General features: G+C 56.8%; 1 protein-coding gene and 1 long non-coding RNA gene across 4 annotated transcripts in view; one reads left to right on the top strand and one right to left on the bottom strand.

Moving 5' to 3' along the window:
* Positions 1-907: 907 nt before the first annotated feature.
* The window catches only part of NUP210 (nucleoporin 210), a 91,879-nt gene continuing 68,851 nt past the window's right edge, over positions 908-23,935 (top strand). For 2 of the 3 annotated variants that reach the window (XM_070776986.1, XM_070776987.1), the window contains exons 1-4: positions 914-2,170; positions 16,510-16,646; positions 18,511-18,642; positions 22,904-23,000. In XM_070776986.1, coding sequence (XP_070633087.1) covers positions 1,998-2,170; positions 16,510-16,646; positions 18,511-18,642; positions 22,904-23,000 — 539 coding nt within the window. In that variant the 5' untranslated portion in view covers positions 914-1,997. Of the gene's footprint in view, positions 2,171-16,509; positions 16,647-18,510; positions 18,643-22,903; positions 23,001-23,935 lie in introns of all 3 variants that reach the window. The other variant, XM_070776990.1, reaches the window with a different exon arrangement.
* LOC139178665 (uncharacterized) lies at positions 8,321-10,449 on the bottom strand. The gene is made up of 2 exons (XR_011563096.1): positions 10,192-10,449; positions 8,321-9,418 (listed from the first exon to the last, which is right to left on the bottom strand). It is a non-coding gene; the product is annotated as an uncharacterized lncRNA (long non-coding RNA).

The raw sequence follows: 23,935 nt of genomic DNA on the forward strand, positions 1-23,935 counted from the left end.
GGAGAAGGGGGGAGTCACTTTTACTATGAGCTCTTTTCAGCCTTTTTAGCTTAAACCATCCGTTATTTACTAAAAAACGAATCAATAAAATATGCAAACAAGAACACTAAGAATTCCTCACAGATACCCACTCTCGGGCTGTTTTTTTCATACAACTCTTATTTCTTTACATAAGAGAACCCACTGGAATTTCCCCTCCCAGAGCCCTTGGCTTCACACAGGGAAGAGCCCAGCTCACAGAGATCTCTGGGCCTTTAGGCCTTGAGTGGAAGTGAAAGTGAAATAGCTCAGTCGAGTCCCACTCTTTGTGATCCCATGGACTGTAGCCAGCCAGGCTCCTCCATGCACGGGATTCTCCTGGTAAGAATACTGGAGTGGGTTGCCATGTCCTTCTCCAGGGGATCTTCTGGACCCAGGGATCGAACCTGGGTCTTCCACACGGCAGGCAGGCTCTTTACCATCTGAGCCGCCAGGAAAGGCTTTGAGGGTGATCCCCAAACACCCCTCCCTACTGTTGCAAAGCTGGCTGGCCCCTGAGGAGCAGGCTTAGGCCATCGGGGCCTCTCTGAGACCCAGTGAGATGTCTTCGCCCAACACAGGGGCCGCCTCCTCCTAGAAGCCTTTCCCAGAAGAACTGAAGTTCAGCCTCTCCCTCCACCCTCAGACAGGGTCATCAAGGGGCCTGAAAAGCCCAAGGGTTTGTCGCTCAGTCCTGTCTGACTCTTTGCAACCCCACGGACTGCAGCCCACCAGGCTCCTCTGTCCATGGGATTCTCCAGGCAAGAATACTGGAGTGGGTAGCCATGCCCTCCTCCAGGGGATCAAGGGGCCTCCCAGGTTACAATTCAGGGCACACTTCCTGGACCCTTCACACTAGGGGCCCCTGAGCACTTGCTCCGCCCTTTCCTGACCTCCCATAGGCTGGGGCCTCCCCGCAGCGCAGCAGATTAGCATCTTAACTGGGAGTAGGGTACATGCTGAGCCCTCTCCTCCTGTAAGTCAGGACAAAGACAACTAACTACAAACCCAGAGCACAACCCGTAGATTGAATTTAAGATCGCAGACTTCTGCGCCCAGAATTCACTGACGCTGAGCGTTCCCTCCCTTGCGCGGTTGAGGGCAGAGGAGCGGCAGGATGTGCGCTGGCGGTGTCGGCCCCTAAATCTGCCCTTGGAGTAACCTCCCCGTGGCTTCCGGAAGGAAGAGAGTGGGTGCAGCGCAGAGAACTGGGCTTTGGGGTCTGAGAGCCTCGGCGCTGTCCTTCGTGGCTGAGCGGCCTTCAGGCCAACTCACCTTGTTTCTCCTCGAGAACTGGGGGTCACAGTGCCTCCCTGGGGGGAGGTAGAAGCGTCCAGGACTTCGGCAGGTGGCTTATACTTGCGGAACTGGGCGCCTCTTTTGGATGCCTAGGCCAGGATGCGTACACATTCCGGATTTCCTGGGAGCCTGTTCCTTCGCGTGTTGATGGGGGTCTCCTCTGACCCAGCTCGAGGTCTCAAGAGCCCAGCTGACTTGTTTGTCGGGCCTTGGCCAGGCTCACTGGCCAGAGGCGCTGCACGGGGCCCAGTGAACGGCTGCAGGTGGCAGAGAGGAGTCTGAAACCAGGGGTCTGAACGTGGAGGCCAGGAAACCGTGCAGCGCTTCCCGCGTGGTCGAGGGGTGGCCTGCAGGCCGGCGCCGTATTCACCCTGCCCGCGGTGACTCGGGCGCACGCCCCATCCCACTCACCCACCCACCGCGGGGCCCCGGCGCGCGCCCCAGCCCCTCGCTCCGCCCCGCAGGGCCCGGGGCTGGGGCTGGGAGCCCGGCCCCTTCAGTTCCCGCGCTCAGGTCCCGCCAGGGCCCAGGAAGTGGCCTAGGGCCGCGGCCCTCGCCCCGCCCCACTCCCTCCCGCGCTTATCACCTGCCGGCCGGGCGCGCGCGACCGGGGACGGAGGGCGCGAGGGGAGCGCGCGGGCCGCCGGGCACCGGGTCGCGAGAGGTGGAGCGCGGCTAGGATGGCGGCTGGGGGCCGGGCGCTGCGGCCGCTGCTGCTCCTGCTCTCGGGGCTGCTGGCGCTGGGCCCCGGCGCGCTGGCGGCCAAGCTCAACATCCCCAAGGTGCTGCTGCCCTTCACGCGGGCCACGCGCGTGAACTTCACGCTGGAGGCCTCGGAGGGCTGCTACCGCTGGTGAGGCGCGGCCCGGCGCGGGCCTTGGACGCGGGCGGCCGGGCGGGCGCGCTGCAGGTGCGCGGGCGCGGGGAGATGGCCGCGGCCCCGGGCAGGTCCGGCGGGGCCTGCGGCGCGCGGCCTTCGGGCCGGGCCGGCGCCGGGAGGCGGGGAGCCGCGCTCCCCCGCAGGCCCGCGCAGCAGGTGCGCCGGCGCGCGCTCTCGGGCCCTGGGTTGGCGGCCGATCGGCCACTGCCCCGGCTACTGGCCACTCGTGACCCGGCGGCGTGCGCGCGGGTCGCCGCCACTGCGCATGGCGCCGCCCGGGCCTCGGCGCGCTCGGGCAGGAGGGGGCCTGCCGGGGCGCGGGGGTGCGGCCGGGAGCCCAGCGGTAGGCTGGACTCGCGGAGGGCGTCTGGCGGGCGCTGCTGAGGGTCTCCGAGGGCCTGTCGGTCCGGGCCTTCCGGAGGGACCCTCTGCTGGTGGAGAGGGTCGCAGAGGAGAGCTGCCGGCCCGGGATGCGCGTCCACGTGGTCGCACCCCGTTCTCCTTCAGGCTCGGGGAGGGGTAGTTGGCGCCCTGCAGAGCCCTGGGTTGGGGACCCAGGCAGCTCGCTGGAGTTTGTCTGGTGACTCGTTCCTGGCGCCGGACTGGTGTGGGAACCTGGCTTGTGGGCAAGCGGGGAAGGTGTGCGTGGGAGTTGAGTCAGCAGTGCAGCGTCTTGGGAAGGAATGTAAGCCTTTGATGAGAGATCTTTCGGACAAACCCTTGGTTTTTAACACATGATACACCTACATTGGAGAAAGAAATGGCAACACAGTCCAGTATTCTTGCCTGGAGAATGCCATGGACAGAGGAGCCTGGCGGGCTACAGTCCACGGGGTCACAAAGACTCAGGCAGGACTTAGTGACTAACACTTACACCTACATTACAGATGAAAGATGCAAAGGAATGATTGGTGATTCACCCCAGGTTGCCCACAGAGCAGGGTTGGCCTGGATTCCTAGCTTGCTGGGGGCTCAGGAATTCTGCACCTTGTGGGCGGTGTGATCTAGGAACCCCAGGAGCTAATGAGACGAGGGGTCCGCCTCACCCCAAGGTGGTTGGGTGATGCGGTCCAGCCGCTCCATCCCTCGGATGGAGAAGAAGGCGGCCTGAAGTGGCCTCCACTCCTATTCCTAGCGGGGTGCTGAGTGCTGGGTGTGGCCGAGGCTCTACCACACCTCCCTGCCACCTTGCTGGAGATGAAAGGGAGGGGTGCCGCCCACTGCTACACCCTGCTCCTTCCTTTGGTTGCCTGTTTCCAGGCTAGACTGTAACAGGTGTGATCGCATTACAGAGTCCAGCGTGTGTTAAGTCTGTGGGGCCAGTAGTGCGTGCACATCGACAGAGCATGCTGCTGGGGCTCCGACTGCTTTCTCCTGAGTCACTTGAGTCGTCTCCGACTCTTTGCAACCCCATGGACTGTAGCACGCCAGGCGCCTCTGTCCATGGCATTCTCCAGGCAGCAAGGCTCAATTGGGTTGCCAAACCCTCCTCCAGGGGATCTTCCCAACCCAGGGCTTGAACCAGCATCTCTTGCATCTCCTGCATTGCAGGCAGATTCTTTACCCACGGAGCCCCCATGCATGCCTTACTAGTACCTATTTGTTTTCTGAAGGTCTCCTGAAACGACAGTCCAGGTTAGCCAAATGCATTTTTGGGCTAGTGCCTGCTGCACCTGGTGGGTCGTGTTTCTGGCTTGGTATCAGAGGCTGATCTTCGCTCTAACTTCTCTACATCCTTGTCCAGGGCTCTGACTGGTGTTGGGGGATCAGCTGTCAGGCCAGACTTGGCCTGAGACTGTGCTCATTCTCTGGTTGAGGATGTCTCTTCTCTTGATATGGGGGCAAGGAAAAGGAAGCCGACTATTACAAACAGCTGGCTTCAAACGAACCCCCTTGGATGTCCTTGTGTGCTACTTCCTGAGATTCTAGAGCTGTGTTTTTTGTTTTTGAAGTAACAACTGTTTTGTTTTTTTTTTCCCCCTAACTGCTTTTTTTGGAAAAACTGATGGATTTTAATTTACCTATCTAGCTTCTTAGGAGAAAGGGGGAAAACAGCAGCAACAAAATTCCTAATCTCTGATGCATCAGAGGAGTGCTAAGTACCTTATAACTTGTTTTGAATCTGATCCATAGTTTTTTTAGCAAATGTGAGACTGCTTAAGTGTCTCGGAGGTGTTTGGTGCTGTGATTTCTCCCTTAACGTCACGGGAAAATCTTGTTCTTCAAGCGTTGGAAATGTTTATTTTCAGTCCACTCTTCCTAGTCCAGTCAGGTGTTGTTTTTAGTTTTTGAAGAGTCTCTTCTGGAACTTTTAAGAGTGGGTGTGCAGGCAAGCTTTCTATCCGCCTTCTTCTTCACCAAGGAGGTCACTGTGAAGTCTGTGAGGTGGAGAACAGAGAACGTGAGAACGCCCCTGGACCCTGGGGGAGTTTTTGCTCAGCCTTTGAATTTTCAGCCCAGCTCCCAGTTTTCTGGATCATTGCATACCTGAGCCAGAGGCTTTAAGTTTACTTTTCCTGTTTCTTGATTTTAGAGCATCAAATACTCAGGCAATTTTAAGGTGAGGAGAACTGTAGAGATTATCAAGTCAAAACTGTTCACATGTCAGTGCAAGCCTCGGGAGGGAGGTGCTCTGGGGGGCTGAGTGGTGGTCTCCATCGAGCGAGAGCCCACTGAAGGGGACAGGGGACAGGGAGTGGTGCCTTCTGACCCACGCTCTTTGGGGACGTGCAGCCTCTGGCTAATTGGCCAGACCTGACTGAACCCCTCCCGTCACACCAGTATTGCTGGTTTTGTGACAAGTTCCTGATTCTTTTTTGATATTTCATGTTATTGCTTGGGTGCTTGCTCAGTCGGAGAGTTGTGTCCAGCTGTTTATGACTCCATGGACTGTAGCGTGCCAGGCTCCTCTGCCCATGGGATTTCCCAGGCAAGAGTACTGGAGTGGGTTGCTGAGCTGGTGACCCTGGCTGTGGCCCTCCCACCCAACCCGGCCCACGGGTCCTGGCCCCCTCATGGGTGCTCGGGTCCCCCCTCCCGCACCCACAGAAGGAGGTGACGGCAAGTGTGTTTACCGAGTGGACCTGCTTCCCTTCCTGTCCCTGACCCTCACCCCCCTCTGCTCTTGTGGTGACTTCCGCCCTGTGAGCTCTGCCTCCGTGTGTGTGTGTGTGTGTGTGTGTTTGTGTGTGTGTGTGTTGGGGGGACGGTTAGGCAGTGGGTGGAGGGGGGCTGTGTCTTCCTCTGCCCCCACCCACCTCTTCTTTGCAAAACCATCACTTCTCCTTTTTCCACTCCTGACCTCCCCTGTCCTTGGGTTCCCATGTCCGGTTAGACACCCTGAAGATAAATTTCATTTCTGGCACCAACATGTTTCTATTTTTTCTTTCTTTTTTTTTTTTTTAAAAATTGGTGAAATACACATATTAAAGTAACCGTCTTTGAGTGTCCAGCTCAGTGACATCAGCTACATTCACGTTGTTGAGCAGCCGTCTCCGCCATCATCTCCAGAACTTTTTCATCTTCCCAAACTGAGACTGAGTCCCAGTCTGCTAACGCTCCTCTCCCCCTCCAGCCCTGACTTCCACAGTCTGTCTCCTTAACACCAGGTGATATCAGCCTGTTTCCTTCCTCACCCCATCTCTGGAAGTAGCAACAGTGTTTGGACTGATGTTTGTTTTTATGTTGCTTCAGATGGATGGCAAACCATATAGGCTTTCTGTTTACACTGGTGATAGACAGTTTCCTCTTTAAGTACTTCTGCAGGACCTCCCTGCTGGTCCAGTGGTTAGGACTTGCACTTTCACTGCAGGGTGTGGGTTAGATCCCTGGTTGGGGGAACCAAGATCCCACATGCCTCAGGGCGTGGCCTAAAGGGCGTGGTACTTTAAAACTTTTAAAGTAAATTTTCAATAAAGAAGAATCAAATTTTTTTTTAAAGTAGGATAATGATAGGAGGGTAACTTGGATATAACTGGATGTAGAAAGAGAGGGGCTGCAAACTGGGGAAGGCGCCAGCGTCCAGGCAGCCGCCACAGTGAGTGGGCGGCCAGACACCCAGGTCCGAAGGCAGGGGCTTGAATACTGCAGGTGGGGGCGGCCGAGGCAGCCAAAGAGCAGAACCAGCTTTTCTGCTCATTCCTTTGCATATTTTGCGTGTTACTCTCCACTCAATCCTGAAAACAAAACACCTCAAGAGTGACCACCCACTGCACAAATAGGGAACTGAGCAGAGCCAAGTTCAAAGCCAGGTCACAGGGACTTCCCCACGGTCCAGTGGTTAAGACTTTGCTTCCCAATGCAGGGGGTGTGGGGTTGATCCCTGGTCGGGGAGCTAGGATCCCACATGCCTCCTGGCCAAAAATGCCCCAAAACATAAAACAGAAGTAATGTTGTAACAAGTTCAATAAAGACTGGGGAGAAAAAAAAGGCCCACTTCAAAAAACAAAAGACAAGTCACAGACTTGTGCCTTCTCAGTCCTGGGATGCCCAGGAAATGTGCCAGGCCTTTTCATCAATGGCTGTTTTACTCAGGTTCCTTCAGGAGGGTTTTCGGAAAGTGGACAGCACACTGAGAAGCAGGATTAAGGATGTAAGTGGGGTCGGGGTAATTGAGGACATGGAGTCGTTTTTCACTGAGGTCTGTCAGGCTGGACGCTCCTGTGTCCAACTACAGGTAGAGGGAGTCTGCTGGCTCTGTCTTGAACAATCTGGGTGCATTTATCACAAGAGGGGAGGGAGGTGTCCAGATGAGGGGTCTAGAGACCAGCCTCACTGAGGTGTTTCTAGGAATGTATCCTTGGGCAAGTTACATCCCATCCATGCTGTTGTTTCCATGGGTATCATATGGAAGTTTCAGTTGGATTGTTGGGAGGCAAATAAAATATTTGTGCTGTGTTTTGTTCTGTGCCTGACACATAATAAGCACATAATAAATGACATTTTTTTTCTTTTTTAAAAAATATAGTACCAATAGTTTGAATGAAATGAGACAACATGTCTTGAAGAATTCAATCGGGGTTTCACTTGGCTAGACTCTTCTGAGAAGGCAATGGCACCCCACTCCAGTCCTCTTGCCTGTAAAATCCCATGGACGGAGGAGCCTGGTGGGCTGCAGTCCACGGGGTTGCTAAGAGTCCGACGCGACTGAGCGACTTCACTTTCACTTTTCCCTTTCATGCATTGGAGAAGGAAATGGCAACCCACTCCAGTGTTCTTGCCTGGAGAATCCCAGGGACAGGGGAGCCTGCTGGGCTGCCGTCTATGGGGTCGCACAGAGTCGGACAAGACTGAAGTGACTTAGCAGTAGCAGCAGCAGACTCTTCTGAGTTGCCTGCATATGACAGGAAACTCAAACTACGATAGTTTAAATAAAGTTTAAATAAACTTTGAAGTTATGTAAAGTTTAAATAAACACTGTTTTGGCAGAGTTTATTTCAGGCTGCACACAGGGCTCAGTGAGGTCAGCAGAGCCTGGTCTGAGGTCCTAGGTCTGGACCTCTGCCTGGGGCTCCCTAGACAGAAGTTCCAGCCCTGCAAACCCCATGGGGGCTGGTGAGGCACACCCTGGGTCTGGACCCCTCCAGCTCAGGGTTCACAGTGCTGACTGACCAGGCCTCCCAGTGTCCCAGGAGCATGGGTACCCGGAACCTCATGGTCTGAGGGTGGAGAAGAGCAGCACCCACAGAAAAGCTGGGTGCTGTTACTGAGGAGGGGGTGGAGGCTGGGCAGCCAAAACCCAACACGGGTCCCCTGCAGGAATGACACCACGTGTGCACGTTTACCCGGCTCTGTGTGTGTGTGTGGGGGGGGGTGGGGTGGGGATGGCATGTATATCCTGGGTTTGCTCAGCTGGGGCCCTTGACGGGAGCTGCTGTGATCTGGCAGGGGGCGGGGGTGGTCTTGCTGGAATGTGGGTGAGAAATTCTGGAGGAAAAGAAGCAACACTGCCGCAGGCCATCAGCACTGCACCCCAGGCTCCCCCAGCCGTGGGGTGCCCCGCCCCGCTCCTGTGCAGGACTTGGGGGAGGGTTCTCAGAACACCTTGTCCACTTAGGATATTTGGGAAAATTAAGTTTATAGTCACAGACCTTCTCAGAAAGAAAACTGCAAGCCCGAGTTGCCTCACTTGTAAATTCTGTGAAACATTTAAGGAGGAAATAGTACAAATCCTTTATAAACTCTTTCAGGAAAGAGAGAAAGAACAGTCATTTCCTAGCTTATTTTTATGAGGCCAACATTACATTGATTGCAAACCAGGCACAAATATTACAAGACAAAGAAATTCACAGACCCAGAGTTCAAGATTCCTTAACAAAATAGCAAATCAAATCCAGAAAAATATAAAAAGAGTAATGTATTATGACCAACTGGGGCTGGTTCCCAGGAATGCAAGGTTGGTTTAATACTAACCAATCAGTGTAATTGCTTGACCAACAATAAACAATTCTTCTATCAGCCAAATGAAGAAGAAAAGCCATATAATGGTCTCAATATGTGCAGAGCATTCAAGAGTCACTTATGATAGAAAATGCGGCAAATTTGGAGTAGAAGAGACTCCATAACAAAATGAAATGAAAGTGTTAGTTTCTCAGTCGTGTCCAAATCTTTGCGACCCCATGGACTGTAGCCCACCAGGCTCTCTCTCTGTAGAATTGTCCAGGCAAGAATACTGGACTGAGTTGCCATTTCCTTCTCCAGGGGATCTTCCTGACCTAGGGATTGAACCCAGGTCTCCCGCAATGCAGGCAGATTCTTTACCATCTGAGCCTCCAGGGAAGCCCGTCGACCTGTTAAAGGGCATCTGTAAAAACTGGCACCAGGGTCTTAGCTGCGTGCAACGGGGGCAAGAAATGAGCACGCCGTGGACTCTGTCTTTCCGCTCGGTCTCCAAGGGAGTCTGACGGGGAGGAGGGTCATGCCTGCCGTGGTCTCGGGGCCTTTGTGCTCTCCTGTGCTTTTGCCGGAATGCCCTTCTTGCGGTTATTCAGGGACCTGGTGGTGGCCCCTCCTGCTCACGCATCCCGCCTGAGCGAGGCTCCCTTCAGCCCCGGGTGGAAGCCGCAGCCCTTCCCTCCTGTGTGTCCACAGCCCTGGTTGAGAGCTCACCTTCTCGCACTCATTTGTCTGTTCTTTCCTCCTCCTCCCAAAAAGTAAGCTCCGTGAAGCAGGGGGTTAATGTTTAGCTGGTACTTTGCTGTGTTCCCAGTGCCTCGGCAGTACCTGGAACATTGCACAAAACCCAATAAATATGGATTCGTGAATGAATGAAGGAGTTCATTAGGGACTCCACGGAGAACCGGCTGTGGGGTCAGCATAAGCTCAGGGATGGCGGGGGGAGGGGAACTGGGGGGAAGGAGCACTTTGGAGCAGAAGTCAAGCCTCAGGCTCCCGCCAGCCGGGAAACCCACCTCTGACCCGAATGTTTGCGGTCTTTCTGAGGATGTCTGTGTGTGGTTGGTGGTGGGGCCCTGCCAGCCGGGATCAGGGTCAGGCTTCACTCAGGGAAGTGGATGGACAGGTCAGGCATCAGTGATCAGAATCTAGAAAGACCCCTGTTCTCTTCCTCCCTCTAAAAATCAAAAGTTCTTGTGGTTGGAATCTCGCCAAACACCTCAGGGCCACAAGCGCTTCATTTGGGCACCTGCTCCTGGTTCCTGAGTTTGAGAGCTTACTCTGCGAGGCCCTGTGATAAGGTGTCTATCATCCTATCTAATCCACCCCAACCCTTTGCAGCAGGTATCATTTTTCTTCCCATTGTACAGATGCAGAAACGGAAGCCCAGAGAGGTTGACTTGTTTGTTCAAGGTCACACAGCTGGTGTGTGGCAACGCCCTGCTGTCCTAGGCCTTCACCTTCTCAGCAGAGAAAAGGGCCGTCTTGCCAGCACCGCCTGTGCCTGGGACCTGGGGAGGGCCTTCCAGCTCCTCCTGCGGGCCTTGGGGCGAGTGAGTGAGCAGGGAGGGTGAGCAGGGAGGGTGGGCAGGCCTGCTGACCTCTGGCTAAGATGCACGGAATGACGGATGGACAGGCTGAAGCAGCTCTCCTCCTTTCTGAGCAGCGGCATCAGTGTGTTTAAATTGGGGCAGGGCCTTCCCTGGTCGTCCAGTGGTTACGCGTCTGCCTTCCAGGGCAGGCGACGTGGGTGTGAGTACCTGCTTAGAGAACTAAGGCGCTACGTGCCACGGGTTGACTGCGTCTGTGGGCCGCAGCTAGAGAAGTGCCCGCAGGCTGCAACGAAGGACCTGCAGCCAACATAAAATAAATAGAAAAATTTAAATAATTAAAACAGCAAACAGAAAAACTGGGGGCAGAGGAAGGCTCTTGTGCAGAAAAGCCGTTGAGCCTGAACCTGCTTCTTTGGCAAACACGAGGCTGTATCCAAATGACCTGGCTGTTGGGGCCAGTTCCCACGTGGGCCTCTCAGCCCTCTGCCCCACCGGACCCTGTCTTCTCTGTCGAGTGCCCGGCCGTGTCTGAGCCCGCAAGGCTCAGGCCGGGGAAGCCGTTGCGGCCCACATGGTGTCTTTCCCTCTTTCCGTGCCTTCCTCGCCTGGGTCCTCCCCAAGCAGCGTGGGCACAGTCTGGTTGTTAGCGCTCTGGCCAGCCTTGTGGAGGCTACTCGGTCCTTGTCTGAGATACCCTGGAGACGGCGGCTGATGGACAGACCCCGCCCCTCACAGCTGCCCCAGGAATGCACGCTGGTATTTCCTCCCCAAACTGCAGCCACTCAACTGCTGTCCCGCGTTGGTTCTTTAATGTCCTGCCTGTACTAGAACTGTTTCCTTCAAAATGACTACCTTTGTGAACACTGGAGATGCTCCTCCGTATTAACACTTAGGAGCTCATACGTTTGATACAGTTGTTTTTCCTGAAACAGTAAAGATGAATGTGTGCTAATTAAAAGACATAAAGACTCAATCCAAACATAGTTCATCTGGGCCTCGCTGCTCTGTGGTGCCGTGTGTTTCTGGGGAAAGCACTCGTGTGGTGTGAGGACTGTGTGATCTGGGCTCACACAGACATAGCTATGACCCCTGGCCCTGCCACTCATGGCTGTGTGCTTTGGGGAAATTACTCAACCTCTCTGAGTCTCAGTTTGGCTTTATTCACACGTGTCTGCTGGAGGGTTAAGTAATCTGACGGATCGAAGGATTTAGCTCTGGGCTTAACACAGGGTAGACAATGCCTTTCATTATCTTCTATGCTCTCCCTATATTGGTCAGGTTCCCCAGAGACCCACAATTAATAGGAGATATATATGTGGCTTCCCAGATGGCGCTAGTGGTAAAGAACCCGCCTGCCAAAGCAGGACACGTAGAGACGTGGGTTCGATCCCCGGGTCGGGAAGATCCCCTGGAGGAGGGCACGGCAACCCACTCCAGTATTCTTGCCTGGAGAATCCCCTGGATGGAGGAGCCTGGCGGGCTATAGTCCACAGGGTCACAAAGAGTCGGACACGACTGAAGTGACTCAGCATAGACGAGCTCGGGCTTTTTGATCTAGTCAGACCTCAACTGAGTGGGTGAGACCCACCCACACTGGGGAGCGTAATTTCATTTACTGGTCTACTGGTTTAAGTGCTAATCTCATCCCCAAACACCCTCAGACACACCCAGAATAATGTCTGACCCAGTAGCTGGGCACCTCATGTCCTGGCCAGACTGACACGTGAAATGAGCCCCGCACGCCCCCAGCACACTTGTGGTTTTTAAAAGAACTGTGTCTGGATATCTCTGCGTTTGCCACATGCAAGGGGCTCCTGCCTGTCATCCCCCCTTATCTCCACTCTCTCTGCCTGGCTCGGGCTGTCGGGCGATTAACCGTCGTGTCTGTGAAGGATGGCCCGTCCTCCCTGTGTGGAGGAGGTGATTCTTCTCTTGCCAGGTCCCGGAGGCAGCAGCTTCCCAGAACTGCACACACATGGTCAGCTCTTCCCTTCGCAGCCCAGGAGGGAGCCAGCCTTCTCTGTGGGCAGCTCTCAGGGTGACCCAGAGCTCTGAGACGCAGACACGACAGTTCTGAGGGACTGAGACGTGATTCGAACGGCAGGAAACATCCACGTTTGGATTTGGACCCTGTGTCCTGACCCTCTCTGGTCCTCAGAGAGGCCCTAACCAGCCCGTCTTCTCTCCGGGGGCTATAGAGGCTCAGATGGTAAAGAATCTGCCTCAGAGGGGCCCTAACCAGCCCGTCTTCTCTCCGGGGGCTATAGAGGCTCAGATGGTAAAGAATCCGCCTGCAACGCGGGAGACCTGGGTTGGACCCCTGGGTGGGGAAGATCCCCTGGAGAAGGCATTGGCACCCCACTCCAGGATTCTTGCCTGGAGAATCCCGTGGACAGAGGAGCCTGGCGGGCTACAGTCCATGGGGTCACAAGGGGTCACGACTGAGCGACTAACACTTTCACGGCAACACTTCACTCCTCCGTAAAACGAGGGCACAGCAGCTCTCTAGGTTACGTCTAACGTTGACGGGGAAATACTGTTATTTAGAAGTTAGACTAATACAGAAAAGAACAGAGAGTAACACAGTGAACACCATACTCCTAGGTCAGATTGGGCCTTGTCAGCAGTTTGTGTGTTTGGCTAGTTTGGCTTTTTCCGGTAAGGAGACGTTCTGGGTGCAGCTGCAGCCCCCTTTGCTCCCGCTCCTAGTTTTCATCCCCGCCCGCAATCCCCACTCTGAATTTGGGTTCCAGGGGTCCCCTTCCCTTTCGAATCCCTGACGAGCACCTTCTAAAGTGCTTTTTCCACTGACTCACACCAGCCGTCTGTGACAGGGACACCCGACACCAGGCCCCTGCTGGGCTCTCTGCTCTTAAAGGCACAGCCAGAGCACATGGACCTCCAAGCATCCTCCAGGGTAACCGAGAATAACCCTCTGCGGGGGACAGAGACACACCTCCAGCCTGTCTTAAGCCCTCTAGGTGGTTGGGATGAGCCCGCCAGCTTCAGATGTGGGGTCCTAGAGCCGGGTGAGAGGGGGTGGTGGTGAGGGATGTGTTTTCCAGCACCCCAGCTCCCTGTGAGGGTGGACCGTGGCTCCCTTGCCCTGAGCTCCCCTGTGTGTGGGGGGTGGGTAGCTGCACTGGCTGCTCTGTGTTATCTCCAGGCTGCACCACCGTTAGTGTGAAGAGGAGGGGCTTCTTTAAGAGCCCAGGGAGCCAGGCTGGGATTGGACACCATCTGCAGGGCTCTCCTCCCCCTGAAGGCCTGCCCCGGGGCCATTCACTATGTCCAAAATGCAGGGGCCCCCGGGTCATAAGGATGATTGGGATGTTTGGGGTGAAATAATATGTGTCATTAAAATTAAGATCAACCAGTGATCAAACTCTCACCCCCTGCAGTGGAAGTGCAGAGTCTTAACCACTGGGCCTGGGGACTCCCTCCCTATTGCTTTTTAGTAAGGCAACGAGGACATTTTAAATGTGATTTGCTGTGTATTTCTGTTGGACAGGGCAGCTCAGGGCTGTCCCTGTACCTAGCGGAGCCCCGCAGCCCTGGGGGCCCTGGATGAGGGGTGGGGTGCTCCCGGCCAGGCTCAGGGGGCTGCGGGCATCTCAGGGGCCACTCATGGAGGGCCTGGGTGTGGGAGGAGGACTTCAGGCCTCTTGGACTTAAATGAGGGCAGCCTGCTCTTATCTGCGTTGACTTCTTTACTGGGAGAATGAGATTAATTCACCGCCCTGAGGGAGTGCGGAAAGAGCTTGTCATTCCTGTTCTTGAGGAGCCTGAGATTCGGGGTTGGGGAGGGATTTATAGTGCAGATTCCTGGCTCCCGGGGCCACTGAACAAGAGGCATCCCACATTGTTTCTCAAAGTTAGAAGCAGAAGACGATGAGCAGTCTTACTTTTTTTAAACAGACTCTTAAATCTTAAAAAGAGCAGTTTTAGGTTTATTAAAAAAATTGAGCCCAAATTACAGCAGTTTCCTGTATATACCCCCTCCCCCGCCAGCATCCACCACCATCAACATCCCCCACCAGATGGTGCATTTGTCTCAACTGATGAGCCTGCGTGTGTGTGTGTGTGCACACGCGTGTTCTGTCGTGACTGACGCTTTGCGAACCCATGAACTGCAGCCCACCAGGCTCCACTGCCCATGGAATTTCCCAGGCAAGATACTGGAGTGGGTAGCCATGCCCTTCTCCAGGGGATCGTCCCGACCCAGGGATCAAGCCCAGGTCTCCTGCACAGCAGGCAGATTCTTTACCACTGGCGCCGCTTGGGAAGCTGTACCTGCAGGGACACCTTATTACAATCAGCGTCTGTGTGCCGTTACTGTCCACAGTCGGCACCGATTCATTGTAGCCGGCCAAACGTGTGCGACTGTATCATCAGAGGAGGATCATACAGAATAGTTTTGCTGCCCTAAAAATTCTCCGTGCTCAGCCTATTCATCCCTCACTCCCCTTGTCATTGAACAATTTTTTTAAGTTTGGAACAATTTTAGATTTACAGGAAAGTTACAAAGATAATGCAGAGAGTTCCTCTGTACCTTCACCCAGCTTCCCCTACAGTTACCATCCTTCAGGACCAGGATTGTTGAGAAAGGGAAACAGTAGCCCTGGTACTTGAGTTAACTAGAGTCTAGCTGGCTTGGGTTGCGTCAGGGTGTCCACTGAGCTTCCTTCTTTACCCCTGGGTCCCCTGGATCCAAGCTGCGCCCTCCGTCACATTTGTCTCCTTGGTCTCAGATCTGATCTCTGCGTGTTTCCTGTTCTTGTTTCCATGTCAGATTTTTTTTTCAAAGTGAAGTATAGTTGATTTACAATGTGGTGTTAATTTCCTCATCAGTTTTGTGTGTCTCTGTGCACGTGTGGGGAGGTCTGATGCCCTTTGAAATCACTTGGAACAACAGAGCTTCTGCAGTTCTGTGGTGTGGGGCGAGGCTGTGCCCAGGACCTGCTCGCTTCTCCCTGTCGGGGCTCAATGTTTGTTGTCTCCGTTGGTCTCTGAAATGCAGTCTTCTCAGGGGATGTCCCTTACTGCGGGGACCACAGATGCATTTCCCTGGGGGCTTAGACGTTCGTCTCCCTCAGCCTGGGGTGAGGTTCATTCTCAGAGGCGCTGCTACATCCTGCTGTGTGCTGGGTGTTTGCGCTGTCTGAGCATCCGTGCTGAGCTTGGAGAGGCTTGTATCGACTTGGAGACGCCTGTTGGGTATATTTCATACCATTGCCTTTTAACAGCAGACTGTACAAGTTTCCTTCTGAGTAACACAGGACACTGAGGCTGCAGGCAGTGAAAGCCCAGGGCAGGGGCGGAGTGCCCACTCCCTGCTGGGCACCACGGTGCTGCACGCAGCCCTGGGGACCATGGGTGCCCTTCCCTGGGGCCTCCCCGCCTGGAGCACACGGAGGGCAGTCCTGACTGTGCTCTGAAAAGTGGGGATCAGATTAGAATGTTCACCTGCTCAAGATGGCCCAGCGGCTGGCCATCGTCCTCAGAATAAATCTTAGCTCCTTCCTGTGGCCTCCAATGCCTGCTTGCCCTCTGCACCCCGTGTCCCTGAGCTCAGCACCCCGTCTCCTCTACCTCAGCATCCCCATCTTCCCAGCCTCAGCACCTGACCTCAGCATCAATGTCCTGACCTCCCGAGTGGCCGTGCTCACCCGGTACTGCAGCGTCCACTCTGCTCCTCCCCACTCTCCGCATCTCACTCCCCTGGAAACTGCTGCTACACCAGGTCTCAGATGAGAAACCTCACGCTAACCCTGGGTGCCTGCTCATCACGCTGTCCCTTCAGCCGGTTACTCCAAGGCCCCGAGTCTCCGTGGGAAGTCACGGATTCTGCGGATCCGTCCGTCTGAATGTTTACCTACCCTTCTGCCCACCTTCACGTAACCTTGGCCCTGAGTGTGCTGGGCTGTCGTGCCTGTTGTCTTGGCTCCCGTGGGCAGGCTCTGGGTTTGCAGAGCTTGTTGGGGATGGAGATGACCATCTGGGAAGCTGCTGTGTGCCCAACCCAGCCTAGAGATCAGCGGGTACCTGGCCTGTCCTCCTCCCTGAGGGCTGTAGGCACTTTCTCCACTGATAGTTATTTCCAGTTCCAGGGAATTATCCTCTCAGGACTGTTGACCGTAGGGGTGTTTCCAAGTGTCCCGTCTCCTGTGGGATGAGCTCGGGGCGGGCGGAGCCTGTTCCCAGCAGAGGGGCTTGTCCGCCCAGCTCACCCGAGTCTGAAGCTGGCAGAACCTGGCCCCTCTCTCCTGTGAGTCTGGGGCAGACGGAGGCCGAGGCCCTGGCTTCGGGTTGCAGCCCTGCCTCTCCAGCGGCTCCAGGGAGTGTGCTCTTGTCTTCCCGCTGCAGGTCGTCAACCCGGCCGGAGGTGGCCAGCATCGAGCCTCTGGGCCTGGACGAGCAGCAGTGCTCCCGGAGGGCGGTGGTGCAGGCCCGCCTGTCCCAGCCCGCCCGCCTGACCAGCATCATCTTCGCAGAGGACATCGGTAAGGGCTTCCGGGCCTGGCCCTGGCGGGGATGGGGAGGTGGGAGCACCCTACTGAGACCCCGGGCCGCTGGGGCTGTGGAGCCGTGGTCGGGCACACTTCCTCTTCACTTGTTGGGTCGCAGGATGCCTGCAGAGTGGGTGGGGGTCACCAAGTGAGCAGCACCCAGCCCGCTCCCTTCCTGCCAGGGACGTGTCCCGCTTCCCTCCTGTGGAGGGGGGCTTCCATTCTAAGTTGTTATTTGTTACTAAAATAACTCTTAATGATTCAAAATGAAGAGATTTGTGCAGCGTTCACTTCCCCATCTTTAATTTACCATATTATGGTCATAAGGGGCTTCCCAGGGCGCGCTGGGAACCTGCCCTCCACTGCCGGAGATGTAACAGTTTGATCCCTGTGTTGGGAAGATCCCCTGGAGAAGGAATTGGCACCCCACTCCAGGATTCTTGCCTGGAGAATCCCATGGACAGAGGGGCCTGGCGGGCTGCAGTCCATGGGGCCGCAAAGAGCGCTCAGAAAGCAGTGAATTTTCCATTGTGCTTCCCCCGCCTAAGATGGCATGAAAAGGTTCCCATTTTGTTGTAGGACTAGTTTTAATGGCTGAGTATCGAGCCTTCCCCGTACTGGATATCCAGACTGTTTTCTGATGTTTGTTTTGTGTTACATAAGAAACTCACGTTACACAAGACAAAGATTCTGGGTTCTTTCAGGTGATTTCCTGCCAAGGATGGAGTCCCAGCTTTCCAGGGTCACAGCCTATGTAAATATTGTTAAGGCTTTAGATAATGAGGCTGAATGACCTTCTCAGAAAGTTAAGCGTGTACAGGTAGTTTTATATGATGCCTGGAGAACAGTCGGAATGACTTTTTATCACGTTGTTATGTTTCTCCCCTAGAGGATTCTCCAGGTAATGCCATTTATGTGTCTTATTGATGGAGCGAGTAAAAAAGCCTCTGTGGGTGTGCACACACTCTTTTACAGTAGAGCAAGAAGGGCATGGCCACCCACTCCAGTGTTCTTGCCTGGAGGGTCCCACGGACAGGCGAGCCTGGCGGGCCACAGTCCATGGGGTCGCAAAGAGTCGGACGCGCCTGAAGCGACTTAGCACACATTTGATAGTGTTACTCGGAAACGGTGTACACACTCGCAGATGCACAAGCTCTGGGTGTAGTTCTTGATCTCAGGGCGGGGACAGGCGTTCAGAGCACCGTCGTCCTTTTGGGTGCGAACTCGTCATACCAGAGCCCTTGTCGGGGAGCTCAGTGGTCACAGCCTGAGCAAGACTAGGAAGTCTAGGAACTGTTTTGCCACAATGTTAAAAACCCATGTGCTCGCTCATTTATTCTGGGCTGCGCTGGGCCTCGGTTGGCCTTTTGTCCAGCTGCGGCGGGCAGTGGCTGCCCTCTGGTCACTCTGCTCCTGGCCTCTCGGTGCGGTGGCTTCTCTGTTGTGGAGCTCGGGCTCCAGGGCGCGTGAGCTCAGTCATGGTGGCTCCTGAGCTTAGTGGCCCCGCGGCACGTGGGATCTTCCTGGACCAGGGATCGAACTTGTGTCTCCTGCATTGGCAGGCGGATTCTTGACCACTGAGCCGCCAGGGAAGCCCCTTGCTGCAGCTTTAAATGCTGGTGCCCAGGGTGGAAAAGTACAAGACGGACAATGAATGTGCCCGCAAAGCCCTTACTTCCTGGTCTGGGCTACTCTCAGGCCGAGTGAGCCTCCTAAGGGTGACTTGGTTCTTCCAGCCCTGTTTTTTCGGGGTCGTTGGTCACCCCCAGTCTTTGCCAAAGCATGAGACCACCCACCCTACGAGGCGCTGGACGGGGTGTGGGCCCCCCACTGCCTGACCACGCACTCCTGCCTGCAGCCACTGGCCAGGTCCTGCGTTGCGACGCCATCGTGGACCTCATCCATGGCATTCAGATCGTCTCCACCACCCGCGAGCTCTACCTGGAGGACGCCCCGCTGGAGCTGAAGATCCAGGCCCTGGACTCAGAAGGTGAGGCCACTGGGCTGTCTGCCCTCCCTTTGCCTGTGGTCGGCTCTCCCCTTGGAGGGGGGCTGCTCTGGCTAGGAGGGTGATCGGCTACAGGTTGGGAGTGCCTCTGAATGGACACCAGGCCCCTGGAGGCAGCAAGGCCACGGCCACGACTCCACAGGGCCTGGAGGTCGGCCCTGCGCCTAGAGGGACCCAGGAGGTGCAGCGTATCTTTGGGAAGCAACAGCATCGTCTGGGCAGCGGTGGGAGCTTAGAGCGGCTCGCAGGGTCAGCGCCGTGACCCACAGAGGCCTTGAGGGCTGGGCTGGGCTTCCTGGTCCAGACTGCAGATTGTGTGTGTGTGCACACACGCGTGTGTATGTGTGTGTGTGTGCACGCGTGTGTGCGTGTGTGTGCGCGCACGCACGTGTGTGCGCGTGTGTGTGTGCACGCGCGTGTGTGTGCTGTGGGCAGTGCATCTATGCTGCCAGCCCCATGCACCGTCTTTCCGTTTGTAAGAGAGCACTGACTTATTCTGGGCTGGGATTCTTCTCACAATGTCTGTTTTGCTGGGTGGCAGACTGCCCCGGCTCTAGCCCGACCTCTTAGTCAGGGAACAAAGGGAGTATTTGTAGGTGGAGGTTTTGTTGAAGAAAGTAGGTCAGGCTCAAAGACATCTTTTCAACAAAGGAGCTTCTAAAACTTGCAGTCCAAGTCAAGTCTCATCTTGTCTTTGAAATCTCCCCTGATTGCTCTAGCCCCTGCTTTTAGAAACACTTTTCCAGATCGCGGTTTCTCGGGCTCGTGGGGTTGATATTTGGGGCAGATAATCCTTTGTGGTGGGGGCTGCCCAGGACACGGCAGGTGGTCAGCAGCATCCCTGGTCTCTGCCCTGGATGCCAGGGGCACCCCTGAGCTGTGACAACCAAGGCTCTCTCCCAGCCATTGCCAAATGTCCTTTGGGGTCAGAGTCCTGTTTTGGAGTGTCTCCAAGCCGTCTTTCCTCTCTGCATCATTCACCTGGTGAGCTGCCCACCTTCTCTGAACTGCCCTCTGATTGGCGAGACTGACATAGTGATGCTCACCTCGTTGGTGAGCAGAGGTGAAGGGTCCCGCCCCGCCTGGTGTGCAGTGGGTGCTCAGTCCGCTAGGTATCAGTGGGGTGGGTTCTGCCTCTGGAGTTCTGCCAGGTACTGGGGTACAGCCGGGCTGGGGGAGCATCTCAGGCTGGGGGTCCACATGTAGGTCAGGCCCCACCTGCACCCCAGCAGGCGCTGTTTGTAATCACACGGGGGGCAAAGGGTGAAGGGTCCACAGGTTGGGGAGCAACCCCAGGGAGCTCAGAGGCGGGGCGTGGAGATCACAGGTCAGGAGAGTTTCTTAGAAGCTGTGATGCTTGAGCCTCGAGAGGTGTGGGGTCTGCCAGGCCGGGACCCTGTTTCATCCTTGAGACTGAAATTGGAGAGGCCACATGCCATCTCCTGCTGAGTTTTTCCTGGGTGCTGGGGTCTGCGCCAGGGTCTGGGGTCTAATTTTTTGGCCTGAGGCGGTCTGCAGGGTGCCTGTCCTGGGTTCATGGTTTTCTAATCTTTCCCAGCAGCTGGTGCCTGGGCAGCGCTGGGCGGCTCTGGTCCCCCAGACGCCCCACCCCCGTCCTGACACCCAGGCTCTGCTCAGAGCACTTCCCATCTGCTTCTGGATCTCTGCTTTCAGAGGCCGAGCCCTTCGGGTCACAGCCCGCACCCCCGCCTCCCGTGGTATCCTGTCCTGGGGCTCCTGGGGTGGGGTGAGTCCCTCCCCTGTGAGACACCCAGCGCTCCCCGGCCCGGCCTTGGGGTGCGGGCGCCTTTCTCTCTGCCTCTGGACAGGGTCGGGATCACGCCATTCCCTGTTTGGCGCTGGACTTTGGTCCAGCGAATGTTCATTAATGTTTGCGTAGCGTTTTCCAGCTGCCCTCCTGAGACCAGGGCGGGGGTGCAGCTCCAGAGACGGGGTCCTGGCATTTCTTCGTTCCTGTGAGCACTCGGCACACAGTAGGGCTAATAGACACTTTTGAAACAGACAAGCGCCCAAGCCTGCAAACTCCGGCTGACCGTGTGGGTCCTGCAGCCTGTGCTGCGGGCAGGTGCCCTTGCTCGCTGTCCGCTCTGAGAAGTCGTGCTGAGACCGCTTGCTGTCTCCTGTGGCTTCCTTCCGTCTCCCAGACGTCAGGGCCAGCTCCACGCAGGGCCGTGTGTGCCACAGGGCCCCGGGCTTGATTTAACGCTCCACTGCTGCCGTCTTGAAATTTTAACGCCCCTCTTTTCACGCTTGTGTGTAGTGAGTGGGGTCCGCTGGGACTTGGAGCCTCGGGGACTTGAGATGCCGCTTCCCTGCCCCCTCCCTGCCCCCGGGGTGCCCTGCCTCCTGTGCCCTGTGCCCTGGTGTCCTGAGTCCTGCTGGGCCTCTCCTTCGTGGTCCTTGTCCCATGACGACGGCCACCTTCCATCCCCCTGGGCTGGGCGCGGGCACGCCAGGGTGTCTCCGGTGGAGCACAGCTAAGGCCTTTACTGTCCCAGGACCGTCCGGTCCAGCGGCTGCGTTTTGGCCAGAGTGAGCCTCTCACCTGGCCTCTCCCGGCTTCTGAGCACATCTGGGCACAGCTTTAGAGGTTTAGCATGGGGGTCGGGGGGCCGGGAAGGGGAAATGCTGACTCCATTTCCTGGGGCCTGCTCAGCCAGGACGCAGCATGTTGGTTCAGCAGCTGGCAGGGGGGGGACCCCGGTAGCTGGCATGTCCGTGTGTAACCCGAGTTGCAGGGCAGGGACTCTGCGTGCCCCTGAGGGTCTGCACTCACGTTGGGGTATCTGTGCCCTTCAAGGGAGCCTCTTCATCTGACCCTGTGTCTGGGGCTGCCTCTGCCTCCTTCTAACTGCCCCAAGTCTGACTTGCCTCCTGGTGCCTTCCCTTTGGGATGAGGGCCCCGAGTGAACCAGGGCCCTGCAAACCAGGCACTGACCTGCGTGTGCACCTCCCAACGTGGGCGAAACTTCAGAAGCCAAAGGATGCTTTCTGCTCTAGGAACGGTCCCATAGTCGTCCCTCGCTTCACATCTGAACATGCAGGTGGGAAGGGATTTTGATGCTGAAAAACAGAGCTCCAAGCGTAGCCACTGACATGGATGAAGACAGGGATTTCCTGTCGCCAAATTCCAGGTTAAGTGACCCTGGGAGGCCTGCCCCAGCCTCCGTCTCCTTGTCCTCAGCAGGCCGTCTCCTCTCAGCCTTCTCCACAGCCGTAGACCTCGGAGGTGGGCTGGGGCAGACCCTCAGGCCTGTCTGACTCCAAATGCCTTGGTCTTCGCACCATAGAAAGAGCTTCTCGAGGCCCCCGAGGCTCTGTTTGGGGGCTGGCCGGGTGGGGAATATCCAGAGATGATTGAGGTGGAGCGGGAGAGGCAGTAGCGCGTGCTGGGGCGTGTGGCAAGCCAGCGGAGGGGCTGGGCCAGCTGCCGGCCACTAGAGGAAGAAGGGCCAGGCCACCGGATCTGCGGACTTGTGAACTTGGATACATATGTTGCGCTTCTTCATTTGAAATGATGGGAACCAGTGGAAAGGGGCAAGATCAAAATCACCCGGGAAAAGGCGACCGCGGCTCGGGGCAGGCCAGGCCTTTGGCCGCAGGTTTCGTCTCCCGCCCCACTTCTGAGTCTGTGCAGCAGAACTAGGTGTTGCCCTCACCTTGAGAAGGTGTTTGCAGAGGGTTTCAGACCTGGCCTGGGTCCTGCTCCTCCAGAGAGCATCGCCCACTCACGTGCTGGGCTCCGCCTGTTCTCACGTCTGGCCCAAGGCGTGCCGACGGCAGTCAGGACTTCAGAGCGGAGGCCAGCTGTGTGAGGCCCACCTCCTCCACCCAGGACCGGGGGGGTCTCGGCGTCTCGGGGAGGAGACAGGATGGGCACGTGACACCAGACGGCCGGGGTTCCTCTCCCAGCATGGGGAGGGGACGGGGGGCTGACTCACAGTCTCAGGAGCCGCTGTCTAGGCTGAAAAGCGCTTACCCACTCGAGGGGCGGTGGGCGCACAGGCAGGACAGTGTGTCCCCGGGAGACCTGGGCTCACGGGGTGCAGCCCCGCTCACTCACGTGACCCTGATCCCTTACGCCTCAGTTTCCCCTCCAGAAGGGAGGCTGGAGGTGGTGCCCCCTCCTCCGTGGGGGGTGGTGCCGAGTCCACCGCCCCTCCCCTTGGCCCCGGGGGGTTAACTCGGGTGCGCCCCCCCACCCCCTGCTCCGGTCCTGCAGGAAACACGTTCAGCACGCTGGCCGGGCTGGTCTTTGACTGGACGATCGTGAAGGACACAGAGGCTGATGGCTACTCAGACACCCACAACGCGCTCCGGTAAGAGGCGGAGGGGGAGGGAGGGAGGGTGGGCTGGGGGCTTTCACCCTCATGGTCACCGTTAGCAGCCCCGTCAGCGAGGAGCCCAGGATGGTTCCCAGGCTGATGGCCGATGTGGCCTGGGAGTGATCAAAGTGGTCAGCTCACGCAGCTGTGCAGGGGCCTTGTCCCGGGGTGTGTTCTGGGGGCCGTTGTCCAGGGCGCTGGTCTGTCCAGCTGCGGCAGAGAAAGTTCATCCTGATAACTGGAGCTGTCATGGGGTGCCGGAGGGGTAGGGAGGGGCCCCAGGGTGGGGTGAGTGGGTAACAGTCCCGGCTGGGAGGTCCCTCCAGCTGTGACAGCCTCCAGGCACGGGAGGCCGCCTGTGCCAGCGCCCGGCGGGGCAGGAGGCGTGGGGGCCAGTACTGCAGACAGACGGACGCCTTGTGAGATGGACTTGCTCCCCATCTTGACTTGCTGGTCCTCCCAACAGCCGTGTGGCTTATGTTCCTCTGTCTGCTCGCCTCGGATTGGTAAGGGGTGGAGCTGGACTTGAACTGCTCTGGTCTGTGGGAATCCTCACCGTGCCACGTGGCGGCCACTGGCCCCACCCTGGCCGTTCACACTTACACCAGGGAAGACGGGGGGTTCCGGTCCCCGATGCACTGACCCCACCAGGTGCTCGTTAGCTGTGTGGCCGGTGTTGCCCGCACTGGACAGGGCGGACAAGGCGTTTCCATCAGTGGAAGGTTCTGCTGGCCAGCACTCGTGCGCTCCCGGAGTCTGGGCTAATATCGCCTGATAGGAGGTGGCTCAGCGGAAGGTTCTGCTGGCCGGCACTCATGCGCTCCTGGAGTCTGGGCTAATATCCCCTGATAGGAGCTGGCTCAGTGGTAAAGAACCCGCCTGCCAGTGCAGGAGACGCATAGACATGGGTTCGATCCCTGGGTCAGGAA

The sequence above is a fragment of the Bos indicus genome, chromosome 22, assembly GCF_029378745.1.
Source record: "Bos indicus isolate NIAB-ARS_2022 breed Sahiwal x Tharparkar chromosome 22, NIAB-ARS_B.indTharparkar_mat_pri_1.0, whole genome shotgun sequence".
Classification (NCBI taxonomy): domain Eukaryota; kingdom Metazoa; phylum Chordata; class Mammalia; order Artiodactyla; family Bovidae; genus Bos; species Bos indicus.